At 44.5% G+C, this 15194-nt stretch overlaps 1 protein-coding gene across 1 annotated transcript in view; it reads left to right on the forward strand.

Moving 5' to 3' along the window:
• Positions 1 to 15194, forward strand: part of fer1l4 (fer-1 like family member 4) — a 527478-nt gene that overhangs the window by 441251 nt on the left and 71033 nt on the right. The window contains exon 39 of the mRNA XM_072515422.1: positions 3707 to 3867. Coding sequence (XP_072371523.1) covers positions 3707 to 3867 — 161 coding nt within the window. The remainder of the gene's footprint in view (positions 1 to 3706; positions 3868 to 15194) is intronic.

The raw sequence follows: 15194 nt of genomic DNA on the forward strand, positions 1-15194 counted from the left end.
CACACACACAGATACACCCCCCACTCCCTAAACCATAGGAGGTGCAAAGTTTGTGTTCGGAATCATGTTGGTTAATCTTGTACAAAGTGAGCCAGACTACAAAGAACAAAGAAATGTACAGCACAGGAACAGGCCCTTCGGCCCTCCAAGCCCGCGCCGACCATGCTGCCCGACTAAACTACAATCTTCTACACTTCCTGGGTCCATATCCTTCTATTCCCATCCTATTCATGTATTTGTCAAGATGCCCCTTAAATGTCACTATCGTCCCTGCTTCCACCACCTCCTCCGGTAGCGAGTTCCAGGCACCCACTAGCCTGTGCGTAAAAAACTTGCCTTATACATCTACTCTAAACCTTGCCCCTCTCACCTTAAACCTATGCCCCCTAGTAATTGACCCCTCTACCCTGGGGAAAAGCCTCTGACTATCCACTCTGTCTATGCCCCTCACAATTTTGTATACCTCTATCAGGACCCCCCTCAATCTCCTTCGTTCCAGTGAGAACAAACCGAGTTTATTCAACCGCTCCTCATAGCTAATGCCCTCCATACCAGGCAACATTCTGGTAAATCTCTTCTGCACCCTCTCTAAAGCCTCCACATCCTTCTGGTAGTGTGGCGACCAGAATTGAACACTATACTCCAAGTGTGGCCTAACTAAGGTTCTATATAGCTGCAACATGACGTGCCAATTCTTATACTCAATGCCCCGGCCAATGAAGGCAAGCATGCTGTATGCCTTCTTGACTACCTTCTCCACCTGTGTTGCCCCTTTCAATGACCTGTGGACCTGTACTCCTAGATCTCTTTGACTTTCAATACTCTTGAGGGTTCTACCATTCACTGTACATTCCCTACCTGCGTTAGTCCTTCCAAAATGCATTACCTCACATTTGTCCGGATTAAACTCCATCTGCCATCTCTCCGCCCAAGTCTCCAGACAATCTAAATCCTGCTGTAACCTCCAACAGTCCTCATCGCTATCCGCAATTCCACCAACCTTTGTGTCGTCTGCAAACTTACTAATCAGACCAGTTACATTTTCCTCCAAATCATTTATATATACTACAAAGAGCAAAGGTGCCAGCACTGATCCCTGTGGAACACCACTGGTCACTGCCCTCCAATGAGAAAAGCATCCTTCCATTGCTACTCTCTGTCTTCTATGGCCTAGCCAGTTCTGTATCCACCTTGCCAGCTCACCCCTGATCCCGTGTGACTTCACCTTTTGTACTAGTCTACCATGATGGACCTTGTCAAAGGCCTTACTGAAGTCCATATAGACAACATCCACCGCCCTGCCTGCATCAATCATCTTAGTGACCTCCTCGAAAAACTCTATCAAGTTAGTGAGACACGACCTCCCCTTCACAAAACCGTGCTGCTTCTCACTAATACGTCCATTTGCTTCCAAATGGGAGTAGATCCTGTCTCGAAGAATTCTCTCCAATAATTTCCCTACCACTGAAGTAAGGCTCACCGGCCTGTAGTTCCCGGGATTATCCTTGCTACCCTTCTTAAACAGAGGAACAACATTGGCTATTCTCCAGTCCTCCGGGACATCCCCTGAAGACAGCGAGGATCCAAAGATTTCTGTCAAGGCCTCAGCAATTTCCTCTCCAGCCTCCTTCAGTATTCTGGGGTAGATCCCATCGGGCCCTGGGGACTTATCTACCTTAATATTTTTTAAGACACCCAACACCTCGTCTTTTTGGATCACAATGTGACCGAGGCTATCTACACCCCCTTCTCCAGACTCAACATCTACCAATTCTTTCTCTTTGGTGAATACCGATGCAAAGTATTCATTTAGTACCTCGCCCATTTCCTCTGGCTCCACACATAGATTCCCTTGCCTATCCTTCAGTGGGCCAACCCTTTCCCTGGCTACCCTCTTGCTTTTTATGTACGTGTAAAAAGCCTTGGGATTTTCCTTAACCCTATTTGCCAATGACTTTTCGTGACCCCTTCTAGCCCTCCTGACTCCTTGCTTAAGTTCCTTCCTACTTTCCTTATATTCCACGCAGGCTTCGTCTGTTCCCAGCCTTTTAGCCCTGACAAATGCCTCCTTTTTCTTTTTGACGAGGCCTACAATATCACTCGTCATCCAAGGTTCCCGAAAATTGCCATATTTATCCTTCTTCCTCACAGGAACATGCCGGTCCTGTATTCCTTTCAACTGCCACTTGAAAGCCTCCCACATGTCAGATGTTGATTTGCCCTCAAACATCCGCCCCCAATCTATGTTCTTCAGTTCCCGCCTAATATTGTTATAATTAGCCTTCCCCCAATTTAGCACATTCATCCTAGGACCACTCCTATCCTTGTCCACCAGTACTTTAAAACTTACTGAATTGTGGTCACTGTTACCGAAATGCTCCCCTACTGAAACATCTACCACCTGGCCGGGCTCATTCCCCAATACCAGGTCCAGTACCGCCCCTTCCCTAGTTGGACTGTCTACATATTGTTTTAAGAAGCCCTCCTGGATGCTCCTTACAAACTCTGCCCCGTCCAAGCCCCGAGCACTAAGTGAGTCCCAGTCAATATTGGGGAAGTTGAAGTCTCCCATCACCACAACCCTGTTGTTTTTACTCTTTTCCAAAATCTGTCTACCTATCTGCTCCTCTATCTCCCGCTGGCTGTTGGGAGGCCTGTAGTATAACCCCAACATTGTGACTGCACCCTTCTTATTCCTGATCTCTACCCATATAGCCTCACTGCCCTCTGAGGTGTCCTCCCGTAGTACAGCTGTGATATTCTCCCGAACCAGTAGCGCAACTCCGCCTCCCCTTTTACATCCCCCTCTATCCCGCCTGAAACATCTAAATCCTGGAACGTTTAGCTGCCAATCCTGCCCTTCCCTCAACCAGGTCTCTGTAATGGCAACAACATCATAGTTCCAAGTACTAATCCAAGCTCTAAGTATACTACTTGATATTTTCATAGCTACAGGCAATGGATTGATTCCTCACGCCTCAGCTTTCTAGACTAACATTGGCAGAACTGGCCACATAAACCCCTCAGTAAAAACCCTCAGTTAAAAACCCAATTAGTACATGAGAGTCTTTAACACAGTAAGAAAGAGGTTTGGTGGTTAGTAGAATACATTAGAATTAAGGAGTAAGAGGGTAAGACTGGCCGGGGGTTACTGATCATAATTCTCAGAGAGACAAGAATGTTTGTGCTAGGAGGGGGCTGGAAACTGGAGAGAATGGTTTAGTGTCAGGAGAGAAACATAAAAAATAGGAGCAGGAGGAACCATTCGACCCTTCAAGCCTACTCTGCCATTCATTATCATGGCTGATCATCCAACTTAAAAGCCGGATCCCGTTTTCCCCATATCCTTTGATCCCTTTTGCCCAAGAGCAATATCCAACTGCTTCTTGGAAACATCCATGTTTTGGCCTCAACTACTTTCTGTGGCAGCGAATTCCACAGGCCGATCACTCTCTGGGTGAAGAAATTTCACCTCATCTCGGTCCTAAAAGGTTTATCCCATACCTTCAGACTGTGATCCCTGTTTCTGGACACCCCCACTATCGGGAACATCTTTCCTGCATTTTCCTGCATCTAAAGTGTTGACTGCAAGAGGTACTGAATTAACCTCCTCAGCCTCTGGGACACTGCAACTCTTTTAGAGTTGTTGATTTACAGATTGAGAATTATTGCATATCCTCAATCTAATAGTTGTGCTTAAATCTAGGAGATAAGAAGAAAGAAGAAAGTCAAATGATGACTGATGAAGAGAAAGCTCTGTATGTGTTAAATAACTGGGAGGATATGCCAAAATATGGTGTCAAACTGGTACCTGAGCATATCGAGATCCGGACTCTTCAGGAACCTGGCAATCCAGGGATGTCAAAGGTAAACTGGGTTGAGACTATTCCAGATTCAATTATCTTGAGATCCTAACAGGCAGCAAGGGTAAGGGCTGCATTTGAACGGCAATTCGGGATGGGCAATAAATGTTGGCCTGGCCAGCAATGCCCATATCCTGTAAATGAATTAAAAAGAATTTTGAATTTATTCCCACAGGTTGTAACAGTGTCTTCACCCTCTGCAATGACCAATTTTTACTCTTCTTGGAGTCAACTGTTAAATAATGTTAATCTGGCAAGAAGCAGATTCTATTTCAAACTGGTCAGCTGACAAAATGGAGAAAATAGAGAGAAAAATATTCCCATGCCATTATATTAATATTGTACTAATGGATCACTATTACATTATTAATGTTATTTGCTAATCTCAGACAGATAGTGTCACAGTAACTCTCAGTAGAGGAGAACAGAGTTGAATTCTAGTCTTGACTGCCATGTATCCACATGATTGGATTGGATTGGATTTGTTTATTGTCACGTGTACCGAGGTACAGTGAAAAGTATTTTTCTGCGTACAGCTCAAACAGATCATTCAGTACATGAGAAGAAAAGAAAATACATAATAGGGCAACACAAGGTACACAATGTAAATACCTAGACACCAGCATTGGGTGAAGCTCACAGAGGTTTAGTATTAATCAGGTCAGTCCATAAGAGGGTCTTTAAGGAGTCTGGTAACAGCAGGGAAGAAACTGTTTTTGAATCTGTTCGTGCGTGTTCTCAGACTTTTGTATCTCCTGCCCGATGGAAGAAGTTGGAAGAGTGAGTAAGCCGGGTGGGAGGGGTCTTTGATTATGTTGCCCATTTTCCCCAGGCAGCGGGAGGTGTAGATGGAGTAAATGCATGGGAGGCAGGTTTGTGTGATGGACTGGGCTGTGTTCACAACTCTCTGTAGTTTCTTGCGGTCCTGGGCCGAGCAGTTGCCATACCAGGCTGTGATGCAGCCCGTTAGGATGCTTTCTATGGTGCATCTGTAAAAGTTGGTAAGAGTCAATGTGGTCATGCCGAATTTCCTTAGTTTCCTGAGATTTATAGGCACTGTTGTGCTTTCTTGGTGGTAGCGTTGACGTGGGTGGACCAGGACAAGATTTTGGTGATGTGCACCCCTAGGAATTTGAAACTGCGAACCATGTCCACCTCGGCCCCGTTGATGCTGACAGGGGTGTGTACAGTACTTTGCTTCCTGAAGTCAATTACCAGCTCTTTAGTTTTGCTGGCATTGAGGGAGAACATGGAACATAGAAAAATACAGCACAGAACAGGCCCTTTGGCCCACGATGTTGTGCTGAACCTTTGTCCTATATTAATCATAGATTATCATAGAATTTACAGTGCAGAAGGAGGTCATTCGGCCCATTGAGTCTGCACCGGCTCCCGGAAAGAGCACCCTACCCAAGGTCAACACCTCCACCCAACACTAAGGGCAATTTATGATGGCCAATCCAACTAACCCGCACATCCCCAGACCGCAGGAGGAAACCGGAGCACCCGGAGGAAACCCACGCACACACGGGGAGGATGTGCAGACTCCGCACAGACAGCGACCCAAGCCGGAATCAAACCCGGGACCTTGGAACTGTGAACCAATTGTGCTATCCACAATGCTACCGTGCTGCCCTTAAGAACAAATTAATCTACACTATATCATTCTACCGTAATCCGTGTACCTATCCAATAGCTGCTTGAAGGTCCCTAATATTTCTGACTCAACTACTTCCACAGGCGGTGCATTCCATGCCCCCACTACTCTCTGGGTAAAGAAACTACCTCTGTCATCCCCCCTATATCTTCCACCATTCACCTTAAATTTATGTTCCCTTGTAATGGTTTGTTCCACCCGGGGAAAAAGTCTCTGACTGTCTACTCTATCTATTCCCCTGATCATCTTATAAACCTCTATCAAGTCGCCCCTCATCCTTCTCCGTTCTAATGAGAAAAGGCCTAGCACCCTTAACCTTTCCTCGTAAGACCTACTCTCCATTCCAGGCAACATCCTGGTAAATCTCCTTTGCACCTTTTCCAAAGCTTCCACATCCTTCCTCAAATGAGGCAACCAGAACTGTACACAGTACTCCAAATGTGGCCTTACCAAAGTTTTGTACAGCTGCATCATCACTTCATGGCTCTTAAATTCAATCCCTCTGTTAATGAACGCTAGCACACCATAGGCCTTCTTCACAGCTATATCCAGTTGAGTGGCAACTTTCAAAGATGTATGAACATAGACCCCAAGATCTGTCTGCTCCTCCACATTGCCAAGAACTCTACCGTTAACCCTGTATTCCGCATTCATATTTGTCCTTCCAAAATGGACAACCTCACACTTTTCAGGGTTAAACTCCATCTGCCACTTCTCAGCCCAGCTCTGCATCCTATCTATGTCTCTTTGCAGCCGACAACAGCCCTCCTCACTATCCACAACTCCACTAATCTTTGTATCGTCTGCAAATTTACTAACCCACCCTTCAATTCCCTCATCCAAGTCACTCATGAAAATCACAAACAGCAGAGGACCCAGAACTGATCCCTGCGGTACGCCACTGGTAACTGGGATCCAGGCTGAATATTTGCCATCCACCACCACTCTCTGACTTCTATCGGTTAGCCAGTTCGTTATCCAACTGGCCAAATTTCCCACTATCCCATGCCTCCTTACTTTCTGCATAAGCCTACCATGGGGAACCTTATCAAATGCCTTACTAAAATCCATGTACACTACATCCACTGCTTTACCTTCATCCACATGCTTGGTCACCTCCTCAAAGAATTCAATAAGATTTGTAAGGCAAGACCTACCCCACACAAATCCGTGCTGACTATTCCTAATCAAGCAGTGTCTTTCCAGATGCTCAGAAATCCTATCCCTCAGTACCCTTTCCATTACTTTGCCTACCACCGAAGTAAGACTAACTGGCCTGTAATTCCCAGGGTTATCCCTAGTCCCTTTTTTGAACAGGGGCACGACATTCGCCACGCTCCAAGAAAAAAAGTACTCGTTCAAGACCTCTCCTATCTCTTCAGACTCAATACACAATCTCCCGCTACTGTCCTTGATCGGACCTACCCTTGCTCTGGTCATTCTCATATTTCTCACATATGTGTAAAAGGCCTTGAGGTTTTCCTTGATCCTACCCGCCAAAGATTGTTCATGCCCTCTCTTAGCTCTCCTAATCCCTTTCTTCAGTTCCCTCCGGGCTATCTTGTTTCCCTCTAGCGCCCTGTCTGAACCTTGTTTCCTCAGCCTTACATAAGTCTCCTTTTTCCTCTTAACAAGACATTCAACCTCTCTTGTCAACCATGGTTCCCTCACTCGACTATCTCTTCCCTGCCTGACAGGGACATACATATCAAGGACACGTAGTACCTGTTCCTTGAACAAGTTCCACATTTCACTTGTGTCCTTCCCTGACAGCCTATGCTCCCAACTTATGCACTTCAATTCTTGTCTGACAACATCGTATTTACCCTTCCCCCAATTGTAAACCTTGCCCTGCTGCACGCACCTATCCCTCTCCATTACTAAAGTGAAAGTCACAGAATTGTGGTCACTATCTCCAAAATGCTCCCCCACTAACAAATCTATCACGTGCCCTGGTTCATTACCAAGTACCAAATCCAATATTGCCTCCCCTCTGGTCGGACAATCTACATACAGCTTCCTGGACACACTGCACAAACACCACCCCATCAAAACTATTTGATCTAAAGAGTTTCCACTCAATGTTTGGGAAGTTAAAGTCACCCATGACTACTACCCTGTGACTTCTGCACCTTTCCAAAATCTGTTTCCCAATCTGTTCCTCCACATCTCTGCTACTATTGGGGGGCCTATAGAAAACTCCTAACAAGGTGACTGCTCCTTTCCTATTTCTGACTTCAACCCATACTACCTCAGTAGGCAGATACTCCTCGAACTGCCTTTCTGCAGCTGTTATACTATCTCTAATTAACAATGCCACCCCCCACCTCTTTTACCACCCTCCCTAATCTTATTGAAACATCTATAACCAGAGAGATTGTTGTCGCTGCACCACTCTACTAGGTTCTCTATTTCCCTCCTGTATTCTGACTTGTCGTTGTTCGAGATCCAACCCACTATGGTCGTGTCATCAGCAAAGTTATAGATGGAGTTGGAACCAAATTTTGCCACACAGTCGCGTGAGTACAGGGAGATTAGTAGGGGACAAAGTACGCAGCCTTCTGGGCCCCGGTATTGATTGTTGATTGTCAGCAGAATGAAAGACTAAAAGATAGAAGGAGTGTCACGGAATTGAAAATTAACATGTAGGTCTGCTTTGAAGAGTGGAGATGCATGGAGGGGGCTGTTGAGGAATTATTTGAGTTTAGGAGGAAGAAACAGAGCAAAAAAGGAACAAACCCAGATTAACAAAGGAACACCCCCAGATTAACAAAGGAACACACTCATATTGACAGAGGAACACACCCAGTTTAACAAAGGAACACACCCAGATTAACAAAGGAACACACCCAGATTAACAAAGGAACAGACTCATATTAACAAAGGAACACACCCAGATTAACAAAGGAACAGACCCAGATTATCAAAGGAACAGACCCAGATTAACAAAGGAACACACCCAGATTAACAAAGGAACAGACCCAGATTAACAAAGGAACAGACTCATATTAACAAAGGAACACACCCAGATTAACAAAGGAACACACCCAGATTAACAAAGGAACACACCCAGATTAACAAAGGAACAGACTCATATTAACAAAGGAACACACCCAGATTAACAAAGGAACACACCCAGATTAACAAAGGAACACACCCAGATTAACAAAGGAACAGACTCATATTAACAAAGGAACATACCCAGATTAACAAAGGAACACACCCAGATTAACAAAGGAACACACCCAGATTAACAAAGGAACAGACTCATATTAACAGAGGAACACACCCAGATTAACAAAGGAACACACCCAGATTAACAAAGGAACACACCCAGATTAACAAAGGAACAGACTCATATTAACAGAGGAACACACCCAGATTAACAAAGGAACACACCCAGATTAACAAAGGAACACACCCAGATTAACAGAGGAACACACCCAGATTAACAAAGGAACACACCCAGATTAACAAAGGAACAGACTCATATTAACAAAGGAACACACCCAGATTAACAAAGGAACACACCCAGATTAACAAAGGAACAGACTCATATTAACAAAGGAACACACCCAGATTAACAAAGGAACAGACTCATATTAACAAAGGAACACACCCAGATTAACAAAGGAACACACCCAGATTAACAAAGGAACAGACTCATATTAACAAAGGAACAGACCCAGATTATCAAAGGAACAGACTCATATTAACAAAGGAACAGACCCAGATTATCAAAGGAACAGACTCATATTAACAAAGGAACAGACCCAGATTAACAAAGGAACACCCAGATTAACAAAGGAACACACCCAGATTATCAAAGGAACAGACTCATATTAACAAAGGAACACACCCAGATTAACAAAGGAACAGACTCATATTAACAAAGGAACAGACACAGATTAACAAAGGAACACACCCAGATTAACAAAGGAACACACCCAGATTAACAAAGGAACACACCCAGATTAACAAAGGAACACACCCAGATTAACAAAGGAACACACCCAGATTAACAAAGGAACACACCCAGATTAACAAAGGAACACACCCAAATTAACAAAGATACACACCCAGATTAATAAAGGAACACACCCAGATTAATAAAGGAACACACCCAGATTAACAAAGGAACAGACCCAGATTAACAAAGGAACAGACTCATATTAACAAAGGAACAGACCCAGATTAACAAAGGAACACACCCAGATTAACAAAGGAACAGACTCATATTAACAAAGGAACACACCCAGATTAACAGAGGAACACACCCAGATTAACCAAGGAACACACCCAGATTAACAAAGGAACACACCCAGATTAACAAAGGAACACACCCAGATTAACAAAGGAACAGACTCATATTAACAAAGGAACACACCCAGATTAACAAAGGAACAGACCCAGATTAACAGAGGAACACACCCAGATTAACAAAGGAACACACTCATATTGACAGAGGAACACACCCAGATTAATAAAGGAACACACCCAGATTAATAAAAGAACACACCCAGATTAACAAAGGAACACCCAGATTAACAAAGGAACACACCCAGATTAATAAAGGAACAGACTCATAATAACAAAGGAACAGACCCAGATTAACAAAGGAACACACCCAGATTAATAAAGGAACACACCCAGATTAACAAAGGAACACACCCAGATTAACAAAGGAACACACCCAGATTAATAAAGGAACACACCCAGGTTAACAAAGGAACACACCCAGATTAACAAAGGAACAGACCCAGATTAACAAAGGAACAGACCCAGATTAACAAAGGAACAGACTCATATTAACAAATGAACACACCCAGATTAACAAAGGAACAGACCCAGATTAACAAAGGAACAGACCCAGATTAACAAAGGAACAGACCCAGATTAACAAAGGAACAGACTCATATTAACAAATGAACACACCCAGATTAACAAAGGAACACACTCAGATTAACAAAGGAACAGACCCAGATTAACAAAGGAACAGACCCAGATTAACAAAGGAACAGACTCATAGTAACAAAGGAACAGACCCAGATTAACAAAGGAACACACCCAGATTAACAAAGGAACACACCCAGATTAATAAAGGAACACACCCAGATTAATAAAGGAACACACCCAGATTAATAAAGGAACACACCCAGGTTAATAAAGGAACACACCCAGATTAACAGAGGAACACTCCCAGATTAACAGAGGAACACACCCAGATTAACAAAGGAACACACCCAGATTAACAAAGGAACACACCCAGATTAACAAAGGAACACACCCAGATTAATAAAGGAACACACCCAGATTAATAAAGGAACACACCCAGATTAACAGAGGAACATACCTATAGTAACAGAAACACACCCAGATTAACAAAGTTACAGACCCAGATTAATAAAGGAACAGACCCAGATTAACATAGGAACACACCCAGATTAACAAAGGAACAGACCCAGATTAACAAAGGAACACACCCAGATTAACAGAGGAACACACCGAGATTAACAAAGGAACACACCCAGATTAACAAAGGAACACACTCAGATTAATAAAGGAACACACCCAGATTAACAAAGGAACACACCCAGATTAACAAAGGAACACACCCAGATTAACAAAGGAACACACCCAGATTAATAAAGGAACACACCCAGATTAATAAAGGAACACACCCAGATTAACAGAGGAACATACCTATAGTAACAGAAACACACCCAGATTAACAAAGTTACAGACCCAGATTAATAAAGGAACAGACCCAGATTAACATAGGAACACACCCAGATTAACAAAGGAACAGACCCAGATTAATAAAGGAACAGACCCAGATTTACAAATGAACACACCCAGATTAACAGAGGAACACACCGAGATTAACAAAGGAACACACCTAGATTAACAAAGGAACACACTCAGATTAACAAAGGAACACACCCAGATTAACAAAGGACCACACCCAGATTAACAAAGGAACACACCAGATTAACAGAGGAACACACCCAGATTAACAAAGGAACAGACTCATATTAACAAAGGAACAGACCCAGATTAATAAAGGAACACACCCAGATTAACAAAGGAACACACCCAGATTAATAAAGGAACACACCAGATTAACAGAGGAACACACCCAGATTAACAAAGGAACACACCCAGGTTAACATAGAACATAGAACATAGAAAATACAGCACAGAACAGGCCCTTCGGCCCACGATGTTGTGCCGAACCTTTGTCCTAGATTAATCATAGATTATCATTGAATTTACAGTGCAGAAGGAGGCCATTCGGCCCTTTGAGTCTGCACCGGCTCTTGGAAAGAGCACCCTACCCAAACTCAACACCTTCACCCAACACTAAGGGCAATTTGGACATTAAGGGCAATTTATCATTGGCCAATTCACCTAACCTGCACATCTTTGGATTGTGGGAGGAAACCGGAGCACCCGGAGGAAACCCACGCAGACACGGGGAGGACGTGCAGACTCCGCACAGTCAGTGACCCAAGCCGGAATCGAACCTGGGACCCTGGAGCTGTGAAGCAATTGTGCTATCCACAATGCTACCGTGCTGCCCTTGAGAACAAATAAATCTACACTATATCATTTAACCGTAATCCATGTACCTATCCAATAGCTGCTTGAAGGTCCCTAATGTTTCCGACTCAACTACTTCCACAGGCAGTGCATTCCATGCCCCCACTACTCTCTGGGTAAAGAACCTACCTCTGATATCCCTCCTATATCTTCCACCTTTCACCTTAAATTTATGTCCCCTTGTAATGGTTTGTTCCACCCGGGGAAAAAGTCTCTGACTGTCTACTCTATCTATTCCCCTGATCATCTTATAAACCTCTATCAAGTCGCCCCTCACCCTTCTCCGTTCTAATGAGAAAAGGCCTAGCACCCTCAACCTTTCCTCGTAAGACCTACTCTCCATTCCAGGCAACATCCTGGTAAATCTTCTTTGCACCTTTTCCAAAGCTTCCACATCCTTCCTAAAATGAGGCGACCAGAACTGTACACAGTACTCCAAATGTGGCCTTACCAAAGTTTTGTACAGCTGCATCATCACCTCACGGCTCTTAAATTCAATCCCTCTGTTAATGAACGCGAGCACACCATAGGCCTTCTTCACAGCTCTATCCACTTGAGTGGCAACTTTCAAAGATGTATGAACATAGACCCCAAGATCTCTCTGCTCCTCCACATTGCCAAGAACTCTACCGTTAACCCTGTATTCCGCATTCATATTTGTCCTTCCAAAATGGACAACCTCACACTTTTCAGGGTTAAACTCCATCTGCCACTTCTCAGCCCAGCTCTGCATCCTATCTATGTCTCTTTGCAGCCGACAACAGCCCTCCTTACTATCCACAACTCCACCAATCTTCGTATCATCTGCAAATTTACTGACCCACCCTTCAACTCCCTCATCCAAGTCATTAATGAAAATCACAAACAGCAGAGGACCCAGAACTGATCCCTGCGGTACGCCACTGGTAACTGGGATCCAGGCTGAATATTTGCCATCCACCACCACTCTCTGACTTCTATCGGTTAGCCAGTTTGTTATCCAACTGGCCAAATTTCCCACTATCCCATGCCTCCTTACTTTCTGCATAACAAAGGAACACACCCAGATTAACAAAGAACAAACAAAGAACAAAGAACAAAGAAATGTACAGCACAGGAACAGGCCCTTCGGCCCTCCAAGCCCGTGCCGACCATACTGCCCGACTAAACTACAATCTTCTACACTTCCTGGGTCCGTATCCTTCTATTCCCATCCTATTCATATATTTGTCAAGATGCCCCTTAAATGTCCCTATCGTCCCTGCCTCCACTACCTCCTCCGGTAGTGAGTTCCAGGCACCCACTACCCTCTGCGTAAAAAACTTGCCTCGTACATCTACTCTAAACTTTGCCCCTCTCACCTTAAACCTATGCCCCCTAGTAATTGACCCCTCTACCCTGGGGAAAAGCCTCTGACTATCCACTCTGTCTATGCCCCTCATAATTTTGTATACCTCTATCAGGTCGCCCCTCAACCTCCTTCGTTCCAGTGAGAACAAACCGAGTTTATTCAATCGCTCCTCATAGCTTATGCCCTCCATACCAGGCAACATTCTGGTAAATCTCTTCTGCACCCTCTCTAAAGCCTCCACATCCTTCTGGTAGTGTGGCGACCAGAATTGAACACTATACTCCAAGTGTGGCCTAACTAAGGTTCTATACAGCTGCAACATGACTTGCCAATTCTTATACTCAATGCCCCGGCCAATGAAGGCAAGCATGCCGTATGCCTTCTTGACTACCTTCTCCACCTGTGTTGCCCCTTTCAATGACCTGTGGACCTGTACTCCTAGATCTCTTTGACTTTCAATACTCTTGAGGGTTCTACCATTCACTGTATATTCCCTACCTGCATTAGCCCTTCCAAAATGCATTACCTCACATTTGTCCAGGTTAAACTCCATCTGCCATCTCTCCGCCCAAGTCTCCAGACAATCTAAATCCTGCTGTATCCTCAGACAGTCCTCATCGCTATCCGCAATTCCACCAACCTTTGTGTCGTCTGCAAACTTACTAATCAGACCAGTTACATTTTCCTCCAAATCATTTATATATACTACAAAGAGCAAAGGTCCCAGCACTGATCCCTGTGGAACACCACTGGTCACAGCCCTCCAATTAGAAAAGCATCCCTCCATTGCTACCCTCTGCCTTCTATGGCCTAGCCAGTTCTGTATCCACCTTGCCAGTTCACCCCTGATCCCGTGTGACTTCACCTTTTGTACTAGTCTACCATGAGGGACCTTGTCAAAGGCCTTACTGAAGTCCATATAGACAACATCTACTGCCCTACCTGCATCAATCATCTTAGTGACCTCCTCGAAAAACTCGATCAAGTTAGTGAGACACGACCTCCCCTTCACAAAACCGTGCTGCCTCTCACTAATACGTCCATTTGCTTCCAAATGGGAGTAGATCCTGTCTCGAAGAATTCTCTCCAGTAATTTCCCTACCACTGAAGTAAGGCTCACCGGCCTGTAGTTCCCGGGATTATCCCTGCCACCCTTCTTAAACAGAGGAACAACATTGGCTATTCTCCAGTCCTCCGGGACATCCCCTGAAGACAGCGAGGATCCAAAGATTTCTGTCAAGGCCTCAGCAATTTCCTCTCCAGCCTCCTTCAGTATTCTGGGGTAGATCCCATCCGGCCCTGGGGACTTATCTACCTTAATATTTTTTAAGACACCCAACACCTCGTCTTTTTGGATCACAATGTGACCCAGGCTATCTACACCCCCTTCTCCAGACTCAACATCTACCAATTCCTTCTCTTTGGTGAATACTGATGCAAAGTATTCATTTAGTACCTCGCCCATTTCCTCTGGCTCCACACATAGATTCCCTTGCCTATCCTTCAGTGGGCCAACCCTTTCCCTGGCTACCCTCTTGCTTTTTATGTAAGTGTAAAAAGCCTTGGGATTTTCCTTAACCCTATTTGCCAATGACTTTTCATGACCCCTTCTAGCCCTCCTGACTCCCTGCTTAAGTTCCTTCCTACTTTCCTTATATGCCACACAGGCTTCGTCTGTTCCCAGCCTTTTAGCCCTGACAAATGCCTCCTTTTTCTTTTTGACGAGGCCTACAATATCATT

Source organism: Scyliorhinus torazame, chromosome 8 (assembly GCF_047496885.1).
Source record: "Scyliorhinus torazame isolate Kashiwa2021f chromosome 8, sScyTor2.1, whole genome shotgun sequence".
In the NCBI taxonomy this organism is placed as follows: Eukaryota; Metazoa; Chordata; class Chondrichthyes; order Carcharhiniformes; family Scyliorhinidae; genus Scyliorhinus; species Scyliorhinus torazame.